Raw genomic sequence first — 19,615 nt, forward strand, 5'->3', positions numbered from 1 at the left:
TTGCTATTACCGACTGAACTAAAAGAAGCTGCCTTTAAGTGCTGTATAAAAAAATATTTGACTTATTTTAGAATAAATTTATGGTTATTAACTTATTATCCAAGCGACATTGAAACCCGAAACCATGAACAGAGCTTTAACATAGCTGTCTCTAGCTGTTTCACTCAACCATCTACCGTGACGATGCAACAGCGTGTCATAAATAACATGTTAGCCGCAGCAGTTTGCTTATCTCAAGAACATACGATTTAACTGCAAGCAAAAACAACTATCTTAATGTACTATAAGACAAATACTTGTTTTACTGTCTGAGTTTATCTGCATCATTAACTTGATATACAATACTACGAATCCTCATATAATCAAAGTACTGACAGAACTGGTGTGACGATGTTTTCGAAGAGGATGGATATAAAAGCATCAATTTAAGTTTATTTACATCACCACAATTGTTTATGTGGGTACGAACATTTTGGGTACGAAACAAAAATGGGTACGAAAATTTTAGGTACAAAAATTATGCCAAAAAAATGGGTACGAAAAAAAATTTGGTAACGAAAAAAAATGGGTACGAAAAAAACGACTTGAGTACGTGAGTTCGCCCATGAACACATGGTAAGGTTAACTAAATCTACGCGATATGACCTAATATGTGTTTAAAACAGAAAACAATATAAAAAACGAATGAATTATCAAACGTAGTGTGTGCACTGATGTGGCTCAGTAATTTCTGTTTGAAAAGTTTATTAAATTTGCAAAATGAGAGAGCACGCAAAACGGTTTATATGTCATACCCGCTTTAACGTTTACAAATGGCAGGTTCGAAATAATTCGTTTTCTTTACACTATGATCGCGTTAAACGTGAATTATACACGTTTTCATTCGCAATTTAATAACAGAAGTACGACACATGTCAAATACAATACAGAAAATGCATAGTTGTTCCATTGATCTATAAACATATAATGGATTGAATATAACTGATTTAAAATTAACGTTTTCAAAATAGTATTAAATCTTTTTCCCAGAAAATGCTATTCTATTTATAGCTGAGCTTCCTTTATCTTTACCAATGATAATCAGCCAGGACCCCGTTTCATCAACGATCGCATCGCAACTTTAATGCCAAAATATCGCACATTTCTTATCGCATCGCAATTTGCGTTTCATCAAATATCGCATCGCCGATTTGAGTTGCGATATTCGCACATCGCCAATAATGAGGCTATTTTGCGTTTCATCAAAAATCGCACATCGCAAGAGCACCTGTTTTTTGCGATATTTTGCTTAAAACATGCGATCACACAAACCCAGTCGCAGACGGTAAAAAAAAATTCAATATGGCCGACGTGTTGTTTTTTTTTATGGAAAATAACGCGAGAAGGACAGAGCGGGAGTTCCGGCCCCGTCTGGAGATAGGCGGGGTTCGCGATATCGACTTTGTGAATCGGTATCGGGTAAACAGAACCACCGCACAGGAGCTAGTGGAGCTTCTGGGGCAGGATCTTGCCAGATCCGAACGTGGCGGAAAAAACAATTTCGCCAGAGACCAAGGTAACATTAATGCAATCGACATGAATTTGCTAATTTGTTACTGTATATTTGCTGGGAGAAATTGACACACTAAGTACGGGGATTACGATCGTTATCAAGTACAGCAGAGTGCTGTTTTCTTACATCCGGTCTTAATTTGTTCTCATATCAACAGGTCAACACGGATACTAAAATGACATTGTATGATAATATAACCGTTGGATAAGCAGGCATAAATAGGCAAATCGAACAACGATTGAGTTGTAATTAGACTTATTCAAATTATGGATTAATTCAAGGCTTTGTTAACCAACAATATGAAATAAATACAATCTAGGTCACGTACATGTACAGTAAGTTTGAACTGGTATTTTTAGTAGTTTGTATTAATTTATTAGTTGTTCACACATTTTTCATCATCATAATTGTTTTCCTTTTTTCTGATCTTTTCAACTGCAGAATGGAGTCAGTGGATTAAAGCTACTAGGGCCAACATGATCGTTTTTTTTGTTTGTTATTGGTCTTTTGATTGTAAATGATATTTCAAGTACTGTGACCAAATTTTATTTATGAATGTTTTAACATTGTTGCTGCAGATCCTCGTCAGCCTAAGATTTCTTGCGAAAGGGGCATTCTATTCGGAACTAGCCGACACCCATGGCATCAGTCGCTCGAGCGTGTCCAGAACTGTGCATAACTTTGTGGAGTCTGTCAACAACAACCTGGACAATATTAGGTACATACTTTAACTGTAAGATAGATTTGATATAATATTATTGTACTTACAGTTACAAACAGACAATCTTAAGTCTACGGTTTTTCTTTTTTTATCTGTCACACTTTAGTGTCCATATTCATTGTCAGACTTTTACCTTATTTTTTATTTTTTTTATAGCAGCTCATAAACCAAGGTCAAGATCAGCAACTGCAGCACAATTTTTATTCTTATAATTTATCTTTAATTTATTTTTAATAATGCTATGATCTTAACTGTCTAAATATTATAATTGTATATCACATGCCATAGTTCTTTCCTTTTTAACATGTTAAAATAATCACGTTTATTGTATTCAGGTTAATTAATTTATTTATTTATTATAATTGATCTCAACTCAAGGACGATACTGTTTGTTTATATAATGTAAATTTCATGTAATGTTCAATTGTATATTTGTTATATGTTTGTTGTTATATTATGTCGGTCAATAGTGATACATCGCTAATGTTATACTTGTTATGTACAAACCGACTTGAAATAAAATTTGTATTGTATTGTATTGTTACAAATAGACAATCCATTTTTACTTATTGATGTTAAACACGGGCTTGGCACAGACAATTCTTAAAGTTAATAGTCTGCAACAGTAGAAAAATGTAGCTTTCTTAGAAATCCTATATATGAAAACGCAACTCCAGACTCCAAAAGCTTTACCAAATTGCTCATATAACGACTGGTATGTGGAGGTGGCAATGAACAATTTTACTGCAATATTTCACATTTTATATCTCCATTTTGTTATATATTTATCAGCTGATGAGTATTAATTGAAATGTTGAAATTAAATGGTGGCCTTGTAGTTGACAATTCTTACTATGTTTTTTTTTTTTAAATCAATATCATAATCATGACCATTTTATGATACAAGTATGATGCAAGTGAATACAAATGTAAATACATTACTATAAAATATAAAAGGTATTTTTTTTCTCAAATACAGCGCTTTCTCAGAGGTGTATTTCTATATATTGGTATATTGGGTTATGTTATTGTTTTTGTTAAAAAAGTAAAATTAATGGTAAAATGGTTATTATTTTATACACATCACAGCTTAAACATATTCTTATATATATAATTTTTCTAAAACAGGTTTCCAATCGACAGAGAAGATGTTGTAAAAGAGAAGAGGGCATTTTACAACAAATGTAGACTTCCGAATCTTGTTGGAGCAGTGGATGGGACCTTAATCCCAATCACTACTCCAACTGTAGATGAGGAAGTCTACGTTTGTCGAAAAGGTTACCACGCCATCAACTGCCAGGCGATTGTAAACACAAGCTTGAAGTATGTATACACTCTTTAATTAATGTAGCAACTCAGTTTTTATTAAACTAATAGATTATATTTTGTTGTGAAATGCATTAACATTTTAAAGTACAAATATCTTAAATCCCTTCAACTATTTTGTTTTTAGTTTGACATATTACAAAATGTTCTAGTGCTACAACCATTACTTCATTATGATAATCAAGTATGAGTTAATTTCATTTATATCCTGAACTCAGGGGTAATTTGCCAAAATTGCTTTCCACTGATTCATGTAGCTCTTATAAGTTATTACTCCTGCTAATTTTTCGTTCCAAAACTTACCCTTTAAAAGTGGGCCATTAATTGAGAAATAATGCATTTCAGGTTCATTAGTGTTGTGGCGAAATGGCCGGGCTCTACCCATGATGGAGCGGTATTTGAAAATTCAAGAATTAAAGGGGCCTTTTCACAGATTTTGGCATTTTTTTAACTTATTCATTAAATGCTTTATATTGATAAATGTAAACATTGGATCATAAAAGCTCCAGTAAAAAATCAAGAAAAAAAATAAAAAAAGGAAAAGAACATTGCCCAGAGCAGGTTTCGAACCAGTGACCCCTGGAGTCCTGCCAGAGTCCTGAAGTAAAAACGCTTTAGCCTACTGAGCTATTCCGCCGAGTACACATTCTTGACGTATTTTATACCTTATATAAGCAATCTTCGTAGTTTCACAAAATTTAACGACAAAAACAGAACTGTCCAAATTATTCAATCGTTTCGCGTTGCAACGCTTTATAATTTTTAGGTTTTAAAATCGTCAAAAGATGCATATAATGGCTATATTAGAGCATGGTTAATGTTCAGTATTACTGTTTCCTCACAAATATCATAACTAAAACGAAAACTTACGAATCTGAAACAACTTTTTTCAATTTTGTCAATTTACCAAAGCGTGAAAAGATCCCTTTAAGGTAAAATAAATAATTCTTCATGTATCAAATTTTAGTTACCATAATTAAAAGTGTTGTTAATAATTTAAAAGGATGAAAATACCAAAACTTGTAAGAAAGTTGTGACCTATGATACTCTCACTCATGTCTGAGTATCAATGGCTCACCATTGCTAAAGGTGTGCAAGCAGTCAAATGCTTACAGAGGAAAACTGCCCAATGGATCTGACCGCAGTGATAGGACATTGTTGTTAAAAATGAAGTAAAATCCAACCAACAGAACCAAAAATACATAAATACTACAACTATAATTAACTGATACTGTTTTTAAATTGCAGTACTGAAAACGATTTGTATATTTATTTTTAAGCTCCACTGGCCAGAGGCCAGGGGGGGCTAATGTCATGGTCCTGTGTCCGTCGGGCGTGCATGATTTTAACATTTTCTTTAAACATCTTCTCCTAAACTACAAAACCAATTGTGATAAAATTTATCGCAAATGTTCCTGGGGTTAACCTCTTTCAAATTTGTTCAAATTATGTCCCTGGGGTCAAATTTGACCCCGCCCCGGGGGTCATTTATTGAACATATGCTTATATAAAGCCTATTTTGTGCGAAATTTAAAAATCTTCTTGTCCATAACAATTTGGGCCTAGTGCTACCACATTTGGTATGTAGTGCTATTTAATAGTTCTCTACTTTGTTTGTTCAAATTATGCCCCTGTGGTCAATTTTGACACTGCACCGGGGATCACAAAAATTAACATACGGTTAAATAAGGCCTATTTTGTGCAAACTTTAAAAATCTTCTTGTTCATAATTATAGAGCCTATGGCTACCAAATTTGGTATGTAGTGACATTTAATATTCTCTACCAAGTTTTTTCAAATTATGCCTCTGGGTTCAAATTTGACCCTGCCCTGGGGGTCACAAAAATGAACATATGCTTAAATAAGGCCTATTTTGTGCAAACTTAAAAAAAAAACTTCTTGTTCATAATTATATAGTCTAGGGCTACTAAATTTAGTATGTAGTGACATCTAATGGTCCTCAACCAAATTTGTTCAATTATTCCCCTGGGCTCAAATTTTACCCTGCCCCAGGTGTCACAAAACTGAACATGAGTCTGTCTTGAACAATCAGATATACATGTATTTTGAAAAAATAATGCTCTGTGACCCCTGTTTATCGGCAATATTTTCTGTTACTCAGACACGCGGTTTCATTTTCTGAGCAAGATGGGCATTTATCAGCAACATAAGGTGTCGCCGATCATGTGTTTTTCATATGGCACGGCTCTTATACATAGCATTCTGTATTTCATTAAGTATTATACAATAAAATACCAAGAAAACTCACCTGAAGCGACGGGCGGCGCCAGAACCCCTTTTTAGCAAAATTGTCACGTGGGATACCTTCCCTGTCCATACGTGTTTGCTAATCCATCTCCAATAAAGAATCAGTGGCTTTTTACAATTGTACATGTATGCAATATGCAAACAACAATAGAGAGACGATTGACCTGCGAAGTACTTTACCGTGCACCGGAAGTAAACTCCGGCATCGAGAAATGCTTTGGGAGGGATAGCAACTGAGTTGTGTATTATATTAGTTCGTGAATAGAACACAGGCATAAATAGGTAAAGGGTATATAACGTATATTATGTTATTTCAATGCTTAATATATATACGTTTATTAAACACCATACCCATAGATTGTGTGTTTTTTACTACGAAAGCGAAATTAGAAAACATATAATCTAGTTTAAGTACATGTAATATAAGCATGTTTTATGTAAAAGGTATATAATGTATATTTAGTTATTTAAATGCTTTATATATACGTTTATTAAACGCCATACCTATCTACTATAAAGGCGAAATTTTAAAACATATAATCTAGTTGAAGTACTTGTAGTAGGCGTACAACAAATGGATATGCCCCTGACTGATGAGAGCAGTACACAGTTCAAGATAGACGCGCGCGTTCCCACACAAGATGTGTAACAAACGATTGCGGCTTTTATAAAGGCAAGCGTCATAACCGCTGTACACCTCAGGGCATACTTATTCACGAATGATCTCCCTTCTTTATATCGAGAGTTTGAAGGTTACAGTATACTAAATAATCGTTTCATGTAGGGCTGTACCATCTTAAAGATATCATAATTCACTTGAAGGCATGTTTTACACTTTAAACTGTTGTTCGGGTTTTATCGTTTGGAGATAGTGGTAAGGTATGAATAGGTGTTTACTACTGAATCCCTGAAATATGATAAACTAAGATACTATAGTTTAGCATTGCACTGAAAAAGGTTACATTCCACTAAGAAACGGCCGGAAAAAAGTTGCAAAAACAGTCGATTTTTGATTTGTGTCGAGTTCTTTCTTGGTTTGAAAATGACATATCTTTTTATTGCATAAATCGATTCCGCTTAGAGTGCGGCAACCACATGGCATGCACTACACTACATTTAAACAAGTGCTGCTAGTGTGACTATAAACAAGTCTAGTGCAGCCATGACTGACTGCCAATGATCTAGCAATTCAACTTTGAAATTGTTATTTCCGAAGCGAAAGTTGAACCTTTCTTTCTTCCACAAGATGATATGCTGGCGTAATAACAAACTTAATCATCCAACAATCTTTCTGAAGTCCCATTATCATATATAGAAACTGGCAGCGGAGAACAAATGTTTCCTATGCTGAACATGATTTTTCAATCTTCTCTTTATCAATATTTATTTCTGGCCTTGTTCGTTATCATTTTATTCGTCAGTAATTATTTCCTGACTGCAAGCAACGTAACCAGTCAGGCCACAACATATTGAAGATTTATCAAATGAAAGTCATGTGCTGATTCATAAATCGTGCCATCTCTTGTCCTTAGTGCCACCGCATTGGTAAAATGCAAAATTATCGATAACATCCGCAAGAAGCCTATGTTTGTGTGCATGTAGCAACTAGTATATGTTGAGCGCAATCGTTTGCTGGCATTAGCGTATCAATCTGGTGAACATTGTCTCGTCACACAGGCAATAAGCATCAATTTGCTTTCAAAAACTCCACATGGCATACAGGTCCCAACGTTTCCAAATTGATTGTGATTGTATGTTTCTTAACAATTGTGGATGAATTCATTTTCGCTTAATCGCACTACATGGTCTGATTTTAAAAATAATGCGAACTATGTTAAAAATTTATAAAATATATGCACCCTGCAGAATTATCCTTGAAAGTTCAAAACATCCGGTCCTTAGCGCCACCTCGGAAGTAGCATCGTTTCATTTATTCATGCATCGCCAAAAAGAGGTGGCTCCGTACGTGATGAACGGCCGTGCCTAATTGTATATGTTTCGCAAAATATTAACCCGATCTTCGAAAACATTAAATATTGTGATCTTATTTTGCAATAGTTTACTGTTAAGAGCACATATATCTGGCCATAGTGATACTATTTTGAAATGAACCAATCCATTCCGAGAGGTATATGGCGACATCATAATTATCAGTACTCACGTTATTATGGTACACTTTCTCAACTATCAGTTTATCATTCGATATAAGGAATAGTTTTAACTGAGTGGATTAACAAAGATATACACGAAAACACGCACAAAGCCTAAACTTGAACGTTTATTGGTTCATTACGTATATGTGTGCACCGTCATAAATTAAAGTAACTTTACTTTGATTAATAAAATGTATCCTTTAATTATTTCGCCAAAATATACATACTATACTGATACTTACGTTGTTAGTTGTGTTTCTGAACTTTGTCCCGTATCATCTCGTTCTGGAATCGCGGGTGACGGAGGTATTTTTAATTCTACACTAGTTTCACTCGTCGACGCCATATCTATTTGTACGTTTGCTTTTTCATTGGATACGCACGCGTATCAATGAAAGCCTGTAGTCATATAACGGAAACTACATCATCCACATTTCTCTATAAACTGAAGTTTATATTAAAAATGCCGAGAAAATATAACTCCCTAATGTTATCAAATTATAATACAGTGCAAAATATTTATGGGACTACACTGCAAATGTTCACACTGTATTTCCAAAACGCTTGGTCATAGATGAATTAAAACATTACTCTTGACATATACTTTTTAGAGCGTTTGAAATCTCCTTTTTGCAGAAGTTTTTCTGATTCTACACTATTTTCACTCATCAACTCCATATCTTTTTGTCCGTTTGTTTTTCATTGGATGCGCACGCGTATTAATGAAAGCCTTTAATCAAATAACTGAATCCCGCTCCGCCACATTTCTCTTCAAACTGAAGTTTATTTTACAGACGCCGTGTAAATATAACTCCTTACGCTATCAACTTTCGAGCGTTTGGCCGTATTGGGTAAAATTGAGTTTGTAAGTATTCAAGGCCGCAGCTGGCTGGCTGGCTGGCCGATGTATGGTGGATATATATTTAATGACCCGTCCTTAAATGAGTTTTTGGTAAATTACTTGTTCGTATTTAAAAACAAAAGCACACATACTTCTAGCAAAAACAACATTTCAACGCTAGATTTAGTATGGTAACATAGATTCAACACGAAGCAAAATGCCCTTTTCAATTGTGTTATTGCCAGTGTATGTTTTTTTAAGCGGGAAGATATGCACATGTTGACGAATGGAACAAAAATAAGTTCACAGAAAAACAATGATATGGCGTCAACGAAACACAGAGAACGAATTAAACTAATACGTAACATAAACACTCAAATACCATCTAGATTTAGTGATGCTTTAACGCGTGCCTTTATTTCTATGGTCTTTACATTTAAGGCAGTCAATATATTCACAGAATTTATATTCAAGCAATATTTGGATGTCAATGTAATTGACTTTCAAGAACGTATGGTATGCTCATGGTTCGATTGAGTCCATATTATCATAGTATTTACATTCCTTTCAAGTAAATAGGGTCATGGTATTTGATTTGAAGCTTATTGTAACCATGGAGAATTTACGTTTTAATGAGTCCATATTCTCATTGAATTCACATTAAATCATCTATATAGTTTCATGATAATGGTTGAAATGCTGATAGTATTCACTTTTGTTATGCTGATAGTATTCACTTTCGATAACGGCTATATTCTCATTGTATTCAAACTCAAGCAGAGCGCCCACCGGAAAAACTTTGCAAAACCGAAATTCGCAAACTAAAGTATGCGTTTTCTATGAAAATATTCACTCTTTTAAACAAAAGAACCATTATATAATAGAATAATATACTTCCTTGAATGTGGATATGATTAAAATATGAACTTTCCTAAACGTTACTTCGATAGATTTAATTCGGAACTCGAGCGATGTTGATTGTTCCTATTTCTGAGCGCGCGCGGGAGGTACAAACATAGTCATTAATATAGTACTGACCAGTAACGTCGATATCCGATTTGCTTCCCATTCAGTAGTGGATAATAGGTATTTCAACGACAGTAGTGTTTATTTAAGGAAATGTCAAAATTCAAGTCTTGTGTTGTTATTACTATTGCTATTATTATTAATAATTACACTTAACAAATATAACGCTGATATACATGTATGTCAGTCGTTTAATACAGGATTCAAGTCTAAATACACCGTTAAGATGTATACGAATGGGTCCAGTAGCTAACGTCCTTAATAGAATTGAAAACAGACTTTGTCAGATGTATAGTAACGAAGGAACCTACACAAACGGCTAGACGTATGCACTATTTCTTCTAAAAAAACATTATTCATGTTCTTGTTTTTTTCGACATGCTTTATAGATATAGCAAATAAACGTAGTGTATGGTAAAGCTCGTTAGTGATGTGCCTTCTAACGTAAAGGTCTTAGTCTTTAGCGAACAATTTTCTTTACTTTTCATATTAGATTAAAGAAAATATCACAATAGAATTATAGACATATAAATATCCAACTGACATGGAACGATATATTAATTCTAGTACTACGAATGGACTGAGGATAGTAAGGTTGTTGTTGTTTGTTACTTGTCTGTATGATTTTTAATATATTAGTATTATATATATATATATACGATGCAGTCAATGTATTGGTAGTTTCGTTGACAAACTTCCATTAAAACTGTGTGCCCAGGCCTACGCACAGTATATGCAATGACATAGTTACGTGACCGAAAATGTTTACATGTACCTGCAGCATTATATCGTGTTACATAGTATTCTTACAAATTAAACACGATCAAGATTAGTTCATCTAAAGAAAAATTATTAAATCATGGGTTTTTTATCAGCTATATCGGACGTTTGAGGAGAAAAGTTGTGTCTACTATTTAGCGATAAAATAAATTATTGATTCACTCTCTTTAAAAACATGCTACGTGTAGTCAGCTTTAGTTTAATAGTAGTAGAAGTAGCAGCAGCAGAAGCAGGGACAACAGCAGCAGCAGTAGTAGTAGTAGTAGTAGTAGTAGTAGTAGTAGTAGTAGTAGTAGTAGTAGTAGTAGTAGTAGTAGTAGTAGTAGTAGTAGTAGTAGTAGTAGTAGTAGTAGTTGTTGTTGTTGTTGTTGAAGTAGTAGAAGTAGTAGCAGCAGTAGCAGTAGCACTAGTAGGAGGAGGAGGAGCAGTAATAGCAGAAGCAGTAGCGATAGAAGTAGTAGTAGTAGTAATAATAGTAGTAGAAGTAGTAGTAGAAGTAGTAGTAGGAGTAGTAATAGTAGTAGTAGTAGTAGTAGTAGTAGAAGTAGTAGTAGTAGTAGTAGTAGTAGTAGTAGTAGTAGTAGTAGTAGTTGTTGTTGTAGTAGTAGTAGTAGTAGCAGTAGTAGTAGTAGTAGTAGTAGTAGTAGTAGTAGTTGTAGTAGTAGTAGTAGTAGTAGTAGTAGTAGTAGTAGTAGTAGTAGTAGTAGTAGTAGTAGTAGTAGTAGTAGTAGTAGTAGTAGTAGTAATAGTAGAAGTAGTAGTAGTCGTAGTAGTAGTAGTAGTAGTAGTAGTAGTAGTAGTAGAAGTAGTAGTAGTAGTAGTAGTAGTAGTAGTAGTAGTAGTAGTAGTAGTAGAAGTAGTAATAGTAGTAGTAGTTGTAGTAGAGGTAGTAGTAGTAGTAGTAGTAGTAGTAGTAGTAGTAGTAGTAGTAGTAGTAGTAGTAGTAGTAGAAGTAGTAGTAGTAGTAGTAGTAGTAGTAGTAGTAGTAGTAGTAATAGTAGAAGTAGTAGTAGTCGTAGTAGTAGTAGTAGTAGTAGTAGTAGTAGTAGTAGTAGTAGAAGTACAAGTAGTAGTAGTAGTAGTAGTAGTAGTAGTAGTAGTAGTAGAAGTAGTAATAGTAGTAGTAGTTGTAGTAGAGGTAGTAGTAGTAGTAGTAGTAGTAGTAGTAGTAGTAGTAGTCACAGCAGCAGGAACAACACCAGCAGCAGTATTAGTTGTAGTAGTATAAGTAGTATTAGTAGCAGTAGCGATAGTAGTAGAAGTAGTAGTAATAAACAGCAGCAGTAGTAGTAGTAGTAGTAGTAGTAATAGTAGTAGTAGTAGTAGTAGAAGTAGTAGTAGTACTAGAAGAAGTAGTAGGAGTAGTAGTAGTAGTGGTAGTAGTAGTTGTTGTAGTAGTAGTAGTAGTAGTAGTAGTAGTAGTAGTATTGTAGTAGAAGTAGAAGTAGTAGTAGTAGTAGTAGTAGTAGTAGTAGTAGTAGTAGTAGTAGTAGTAGTAGTAGTAGTAGTAGTAGTAGTAGTAGTAGTAGTAGTAGTAGTAGTAGTTGTAGTAGTAGTAGTAGTAGTAATAGAAGTAGTAGTAGTAGTAGTAGTAGTAGTAGTAGTAGTCTGTGATTGGCCGATTATCTTGTGCGCACAATAAAGCGATTGTATTTTCAACTCTCCAAAAAATAAGAGACGGGAAAACAGAACTTGTGTTTTCCGCTCCAAAAAAAAAGACGTGAAAACAGAACTTTTGTTTTCCCGTCGCCAAAAAAATAACTCCTAAAAACAGACTTATTTTGTGTTTCCCCGAGTTAACTGTTTTTTTGGCGATGGGAAAATATAACTTGTGTTTTCCCGAATTTTTTTTTTGAGCGGTGATGTCACCTTATTGCCACCGTAGTTTTGTAACTTATAGATGCCATTTCAACAAATGAATGACGCTAGGCCCGCTCCTAACGTTTTCGCGTTAAGAGATTAAACGATCGTGTTTCAACTACTTCACCGAAATTTTGTCGCACCATTGGTTAAGTGATATTTCAGTTTAAAAGACATCGACATGGATTGGTTGTGTATTTTAACTGTTAACAAAATTACTTCAACATATATCATTCACTCTTATCTTATTAATTTAATTACAAATGAAATCATTTCAATGTTCATGTATATGTGATACAAATATTTTATTTAAGGAAGTTTGAATTCATACCTGCCATACAACTACTGTTGGCTAAGGACCGTAAACATATGTAGGCATGTTTGTAAGCGAGTATACTGCTTTAACCGAACGGGTATAACTGTCCTGTATTAAGAACGATGTTTCACTAACAGTTTATCGCTTACCGTGTTTCTTAAACAGGAAGAAGGAAAATATCTAGTATCATTGTTCGTAAACTGTACACATGACTTAATGTGTTGAAATAAATCACGTATCCTAGCTTGCAAATGACTTCTCATATACCCCAATCTGAATTCAGAACTTTTTGACGTAGCTGGGTACGCGTTCATTTATATCCAAGCATTCACATAAATAGTAACCATATGTGTACAATAATTACAATAATATTATAGCCGTGGTTTATATATGTATTTATTATTAAATCGTGGCTTAATTTCATCAAATATTAGTTACATTTACACTTGTTTGTGTAGTTCTTCAATTATTAGCATTTATGGGACTTGTTAATAGTTTGTTTGAATGAATTCTTTTTACAAAATGTGCTACAGATTGAAAATAAGAATGTAATCATTCAATTTAAACACGCAATAACACTCTTGACAAAGACCAGCCTTCCAGCCCTATCTTGAATGTCGCTTAGTTTAATTATATATTATATATATATATATATGTATAACATATAATTAAACTTAGCGACATTCAAGATAGGGCTGGAAGGCTGGTTTCCAAAATACTACGAAGCGATGAGACCATAGTAAGTGCATAACACGTCGATAAAGTAAGTAAAACGAAAAGAAATACTTTAAAGCAATACTAATATATTTGTATTTCTGGTATTATCGTGAACTTATTGTCTCAGAGTATTGAAAACACGATGTTGCTTGCAGATAAAACACATAAGTACATAAGTTCGTTCGCTAACTGAATTACCAATGTCAATAGCATCTAATTATGTTTCAATATGACTTGAATATATTTACATTCAGCAACTGATGATTTTATTCCGTAAAAAACCAGCTGCACTCATTCCGTTGATGGAATATACAGACTTATTGCCGAAACGCGTATATAAAATGACATGCATAATTAGTATATGTATGGTGCTTTAACAATGTATTTCAAACAATAATTGCAGGGACATGTAAAATGAAAGTGTTTACTCATACCAAAAACTATATGCATGAATTTTAGAGTGGTACCTGACAGTACTGGTGTTACTAAAGTTAAACTTATCATAAATGTCTGACATTATCTACTTTAGAACATATCTCGTTGAATTATATTAATAAGCAATTAATCGATGAAGTACAATAGGACAAAAAACGTTAAGGTTACACAATGAGCTAAGTCGCAAACAAACGAGATATTTGCAGAACAAACCTAACAATTGTAGAGACAACCAACATGATATGTCGACCGGAACTCATATAACGCAAGGAATCTCAGTGACATACTGATGGTCGAAAGATCGGCAATCAGAACTTCGATTGATTTTAAACCAACATGAACCATATACTACTGGCGACTAAAGGTATGCTTTGTTGGCGCCCAATTGGCGATTGCTTTGCGGCTATTTATCTAAATTAAGATCATTTACATAAGTAGAGGTTATCGATATTGGGTCATTGTTCTAGAACTATTCTCCTTTGTAATATATTATAAGAACTAAGTTATGCTAGCTGTTATAAAATGACAAAGCAAGTTCATATAGAAGGTATCGGATGCGGACTATGGTGGCAAAATTAACGGAATTTAAAAAGAATGATCAAACGAATATTTACTCAATAGATTAGCGTTCGATTACCGGAATTTCCTGTCGTCTTAAGCATTTTAATCTGTGACACCAACATTAATACATGCCTCTTAAAAAGAAACACAAAACAATGATAAAATAGCATTTCTTATTTCCTGATCAAACAAATGTTGCTGTTTTGTCCGTGCAGTCGTTTTATCCAATCAAAAGTAAACTAAACTTCGATTGATCGTTGACTGAATATTGACGACCGACGAATTCAATTCTACGACTTGTTAAGTATGTATATTTACTTTGATACAAAATTGTTCTGCAAACCACTTTTCGAGAAAGTTGCCGACCCGTCATTTCGGACCCTCAATTTCATTTTTAGCCAACCATATAAGTCTTGCAACTGTATTTGTCATCACAATAATACTTTCTGTCTGTTTAATTAAGTTGGCAGGACATCGATTATTACAGATATATCTAGCAATTTGCATATTTTATTAGCTCCCGTTGTGACATGCTGATCAAAATTGTGAAACATGAATACATTCACCATACGCAAAGGTAAAATGATACGTACAATCTGCAGGTGGTACGCAAAACAAGAATATATGTACACACTACTTTACGACGAAGCTATTGTATTATATTCATATGACCTATCGCTTACCATCAAAGTCTCTATAAAAATTACATAAATGAGTGTACGAATATTATATGGTACGCTATGAAAAAATAGAAAGAATAAAGCTAACATGTTTAAGTTCACATCGAAATTTATTTACGCTTTAGCATAATTAAGCATAGAAGTTCAGCGAGTCTATGTTATTCACGTTCAAATGATTTTATAGAATCATGGTATTCACAGTCGAGCAAGTATTATTGTTCATGTTATTGACTTTCAAAAAAGTATATTGAGCTTAAGGTCTTCAGAGTCTAAAATATCATTGTTTCTATATTCAAGCAAGTACAGATACTTACGCTAGTTGTTATTTAAAACGTATGTTATGTCCATTGCATTTACGCCCAATAGAGTCTATATTTTCATAATGTGTAGTTCAAACTTTGATAGATTTAAATGGCATTGTCTTTCAAACAATTCTATAATATTCGTGGTATATTTACGTTCAATAGATTCTGTCTTCTCATAGTATTTGCATTCAAGTAAGCAAAGATATTCAAGGTATTTGATGTCAAGAAAGTATATTATTTCATGGTATTCGCGTTCAAAATAGTCCATATTCTCATATACTAAAGTAAATTGGCGTGCTCGATCTATTTTTCTATACTGATATTTTACACGTTCAAGCGGAAGTATATTATCTTGGTATCTAATTATATTTGATTAAAGCCTTCATATAGACATGTCGAAAATAACCTAGTCTATAACAAAAAATAATATTGCAGCAAGTTCGTATGAGCACAAATAAGAAATTCTCGCCCTTTAATATTAGATCAGCTTTAACAAGGGCATTTCCTGGACAACATGATTAAGACGATTTGTTTGCGCTTGAAGATGATACGTGCACATATAATCACCAGGAACACGCTTAAACATGTCTGCCTAACACACCCAAAGCTGTATATGCTATCAAAATAAGAAGCCCGATGAAAAAATTCGGTAGCACCCGAGCTCCGGGCAATGAATTTTCGGTCACTGCCAATAATGACCTGTTAATAAAATCAATTGTAGCAGTGTCTGTTCCTAAATGTATTTGGTAGCTATCAAGAACTAAACACGACGTGTGCCAAAGTTTTTTGCTCGAGTCACACATAGATTAAAAACTCAGTGCAGATTAAAGTTCGGAACTGACTATCGTCAACAATCATAGCCGACACACCGCACAATGTATCTACGTCCAGTTTAGTAGCACCACATAAGTTTCCCAGACCATTTATAATATACCACGAGCGTTTGTTTGTGTTTCAAGTTTTTATTGGATCTTAACCGCACCTAAAATGTCCTATTTTGATATGTTGAACACATTTGTACAAAAAACATGGTAACACAGAAGTGACCGCGGGGCGTAATAAATCTGAAAAAATATGCTTATTTAGAACAACCACAGGAGAAATAACATTCTCCTTCACAACACGATCGAACAGCGTAATGCTGCCCCTTTTTACATTTAATATATAAATACAAAATAGCATTCTAAGTTGCACAAAATATCCCCTAAACTGAAATTAAAAACCGCTCCTCGGTAAAAATAATCGGGTGAGAAAGCAATACAAACGACAGATGTTTTAATATACGGCAAATCCGACTAATATTTCACCAATTTGCTGTGGTTTAATATCAAATATGTTGATGCTTTTGTAGTCGACATTAAATATATTGCATTCAAAAAGTTACTTTACATGCACAAGCCTAGTCATTTTACAATACGAAAAAAAAATCCTAAAACGAGTAAACTGGCAAGCAATTTGTATTGATTCAGTTGCATTACTTTAAGTAAACAAAGAAACACACGTAAGTGTTTGAATTGAGCAAACAAATCACTGATTGACAGGCTTGTCTTTCATTAAATATGCAGCATGCAAACAAGTTTAAAGGGATCTTTTCACGCTTTGGTAAATTGACAAAATTGAAAAAAGTTGTTTCAGATTCGCAAATTTTCGTTTTAGTTATGATATTTGTGAGGAAACAGTAATACTGAACATTTACCATGGTCTAATATAGCCATTATATGCATCTTTTGACGATTTTAAAACCTAAAAATTATAAAGCGTTGCAACGCGAAACGATTGAATAATTTGGAGAGTTCTGTTTTTGTCGTTAAATTTTGTGAAACTACGAAGATTGCCTATATAAGGTATAAAATACGTCTCATGTGTGTAATCGGCGGAATAGCTCAGTTGGCTAAAGCGTTTTTACTTCAGGACTCTGGCAGGACTCCAGGGGTCACTGGTTCGAAACCTGGTCCGGGCAATGTTCTTTTCCTTTTTTTAATTTTATTCTTGATTTTTTACTGGAGCTTTTACGATCCAATGTTTACATTTATCGATATAAAGCATTTAATGAATAAGTTAAAAAATGCCAAAATCTGTGAAAAGGCCCCTTTAAGAAGTAAAGTCTTTATGAAATGAATGTACATGAAATGCCTCTATATGCATGTTCTTTATCGATATTGTAGTAAGCTTTAAATTAAAGACTGTTTGTCAATGAATCCAATCGAAAGCAGCATTGAAATCATGTATATGTGTTTTGTATTTTTCATATTGTCTATATCATAACGGGATACACACCTGCTTGAATAAGTAAATAGTTTGTGATACTTGAAGAAAATGTCGTCGATATGCCCGTTAAAGCTGTTATGTCTGTTGTATACACCATCAATGCGTACATTTTTGTTTTAAGAACCCCCTTAAGCTGTTATTTACGTAGGCAGATGCGATGTGTTGTCAGATTCATTGACACGTTAATAAATACGACGGTTTGTATCACTACATAAGGAAGACTTCCTTGTCATTACATGCGAATATGTACACATTATACCAGTATAAGAAAATGTACAGTTTCGCCGCATTAGCGTTAGCTCACACTAATGTTACAGAGCATATTTTGCAAATCAATATGTGCTTCGAAGCCTTAGCTACGCTATGGAAAGACAACCACTGCTTGTTGCAGCAGACGACAAATGCTATGAGCGTCTTCTGAGAAAGATAACCACCACATTTGCCTGTTTATAGTTCACCACTGTTACACTGCAGTCGGTGTATATGACTAATAGTGTTTAACAGCTTTAAGACGAGATTGGCCAGTCTAGTGTTTATAATTGAAATCTGTACATATTGGCTGCTTTAAGGGAAAACGGGGTTTAATGCTTGTAAAATAAGATTAGCCTGTGCATACTGATTAGCCCGTGCAATGCGCACAAGCTAATCAAGGACGACATTTCTGATTTTATAATGTTTTTCGTTCAAAGAGAGTCCCTGGTATTGGGATGCCCTGTTTTTCCAAAATGAAGCTTAAATTATATTTTTTATTAATGATTTTAAAAAACAAACATCTGGACCTGTGCTTTAAGACACACTCTTTATAAATTTGAATGGTTTGTGTTCATTTAAAACTTTCAATATAAAAAGCTATAACATAATTTTTTAAACTGAGTTGCGTCTAAACTTATACAACAGCGAACACCTACAGTGCCTTTAGCGCTTTGATAATATAAACAGGCAGTCAAGCGTATTTCTTCTACCTCACACACTGTTTCAAGTATCATTTTTCATATTTGACCAATCTTGACGCAAGAGCTACTCCATACAATGAATGGTTTGTACTTATTTTGTTTAAAGCAAATGAACAATGGCACGGGCGTGATTACAAATAACTTTGGTTTCATGCATTATAACTACAGGAAACTGCATTTAAAACTTTAATTAGAAAGAAATCTCGAATTTACCAGAACGTCTGACATAGTATTATATTTCTGTCAACATAATTGTTTCGTCTTTATTAATATTAGAAGTATTGTTTAATGTACACATATGTTTTAGAACAAATCATTTACACTGGTCAGAATAATAAAACAAACGATGATGAAGTGAGCTAGTATTACAGTTAATAAATCTTAACGACCTCTCGTGTTCCAATAAACACTTTAAGTAAACCATTTATATTATACAAATATGCAATGTTTTTTTTTTAAAGCGAAGTAAATAATTATGGGATAATAAAAATCACATCAAATATAAAGCAAAATAATACATATGGATTAAAATCTCTTGTCGAGTGAACTCAATAGTAACGAAACCAAAAGCGAACTATTATTATAAAAGCGTTCGCATATCATAGAAAGTGTATGCCACTTTTACATCTAATTAATTATTATGGGCTTTATTTTAGATTAAATGTTGACTTTCGGAAAAAAAACCCACTTAATTTATATCTAAAATATATTATTATAAGACTCAATATTTGCTATCGTCGATGGGTAACGGTGCTAGTAAATCCATATAGTAAGTTATTGAAATACCCGCTTCTGTAGATTTATTTACTGGAGCAATATGATCACCACTATTACATGATAAGTGTAGTGAATA

The 19,615-nt window shown here is 33.7% G+C and overlaps 2 protein-coding genes across 7 annotated transcripts in view; one reads left to right on the forward strand and one right to left on the reverse strand.

Annotated features, from left to right (window-relative positions):
* Window positions 1-19,615, reverse strand: part of LOC127859724 (uncharacterized) — a 316,758-nt gene that overhangs the window by 249,762 nt on the left and 47,381 nt on the right. The window lies entirely within an intron of this gene.
* LOC127861032 (putative nuclease HARBI1) lies at window positions 1,088-4,525 on the forward strand. 6 transcript variants are annotated; one of them, XR_008040035.1, is made up of 4 exons: window positions 1,088-1,555; window positions 2,131-2,270; window positions 3,402-3,596; window positions 3,945-4,021. XR_008040035.1 is itself a non-coding variant. In XM_052399393.1 (3 exons), the coding sequence occupies exons 1-3, from the start codon at window positions 2,104-2,106 to the stop codon at window positions 4,048-4,050; spliced, it is 468 nt and encodes a 155-aa protein (XP_052255353.1). In that variant the 5' UTR covers window positions 2,020-2,103; the 3' UTR covers window positions 4,051-4,525. The 6 variants fall into 6 exon arrangements, 1 of the variants encoding a protein (XP_052255353.1); XR_008040033.1 differs by lacking the exon at window positions 1,088-1,555 and adding an exon at window positions 1,652-1,735; XR_008040036.1 differs by lacking the exon at window positions 1,088-1,555 and adding an exon at window positions 1,659-1,709.

Source organism: Dreissena polymorpha, chromosome 15 (assembly GCF_020536995.1).
Source record: "Dreissena polymorpha isolate Duluth1 chromosome 15, UMN_Dpol_1.0, whole genome shotgun sequence".
Taxonomy (NCBI): domain Eukaryota; kingdom Metazoa; phylum Mollusca; class Bivalvia; order Myida; family Dreissenidae; genus Dreissena; species Dreissena polymorpha.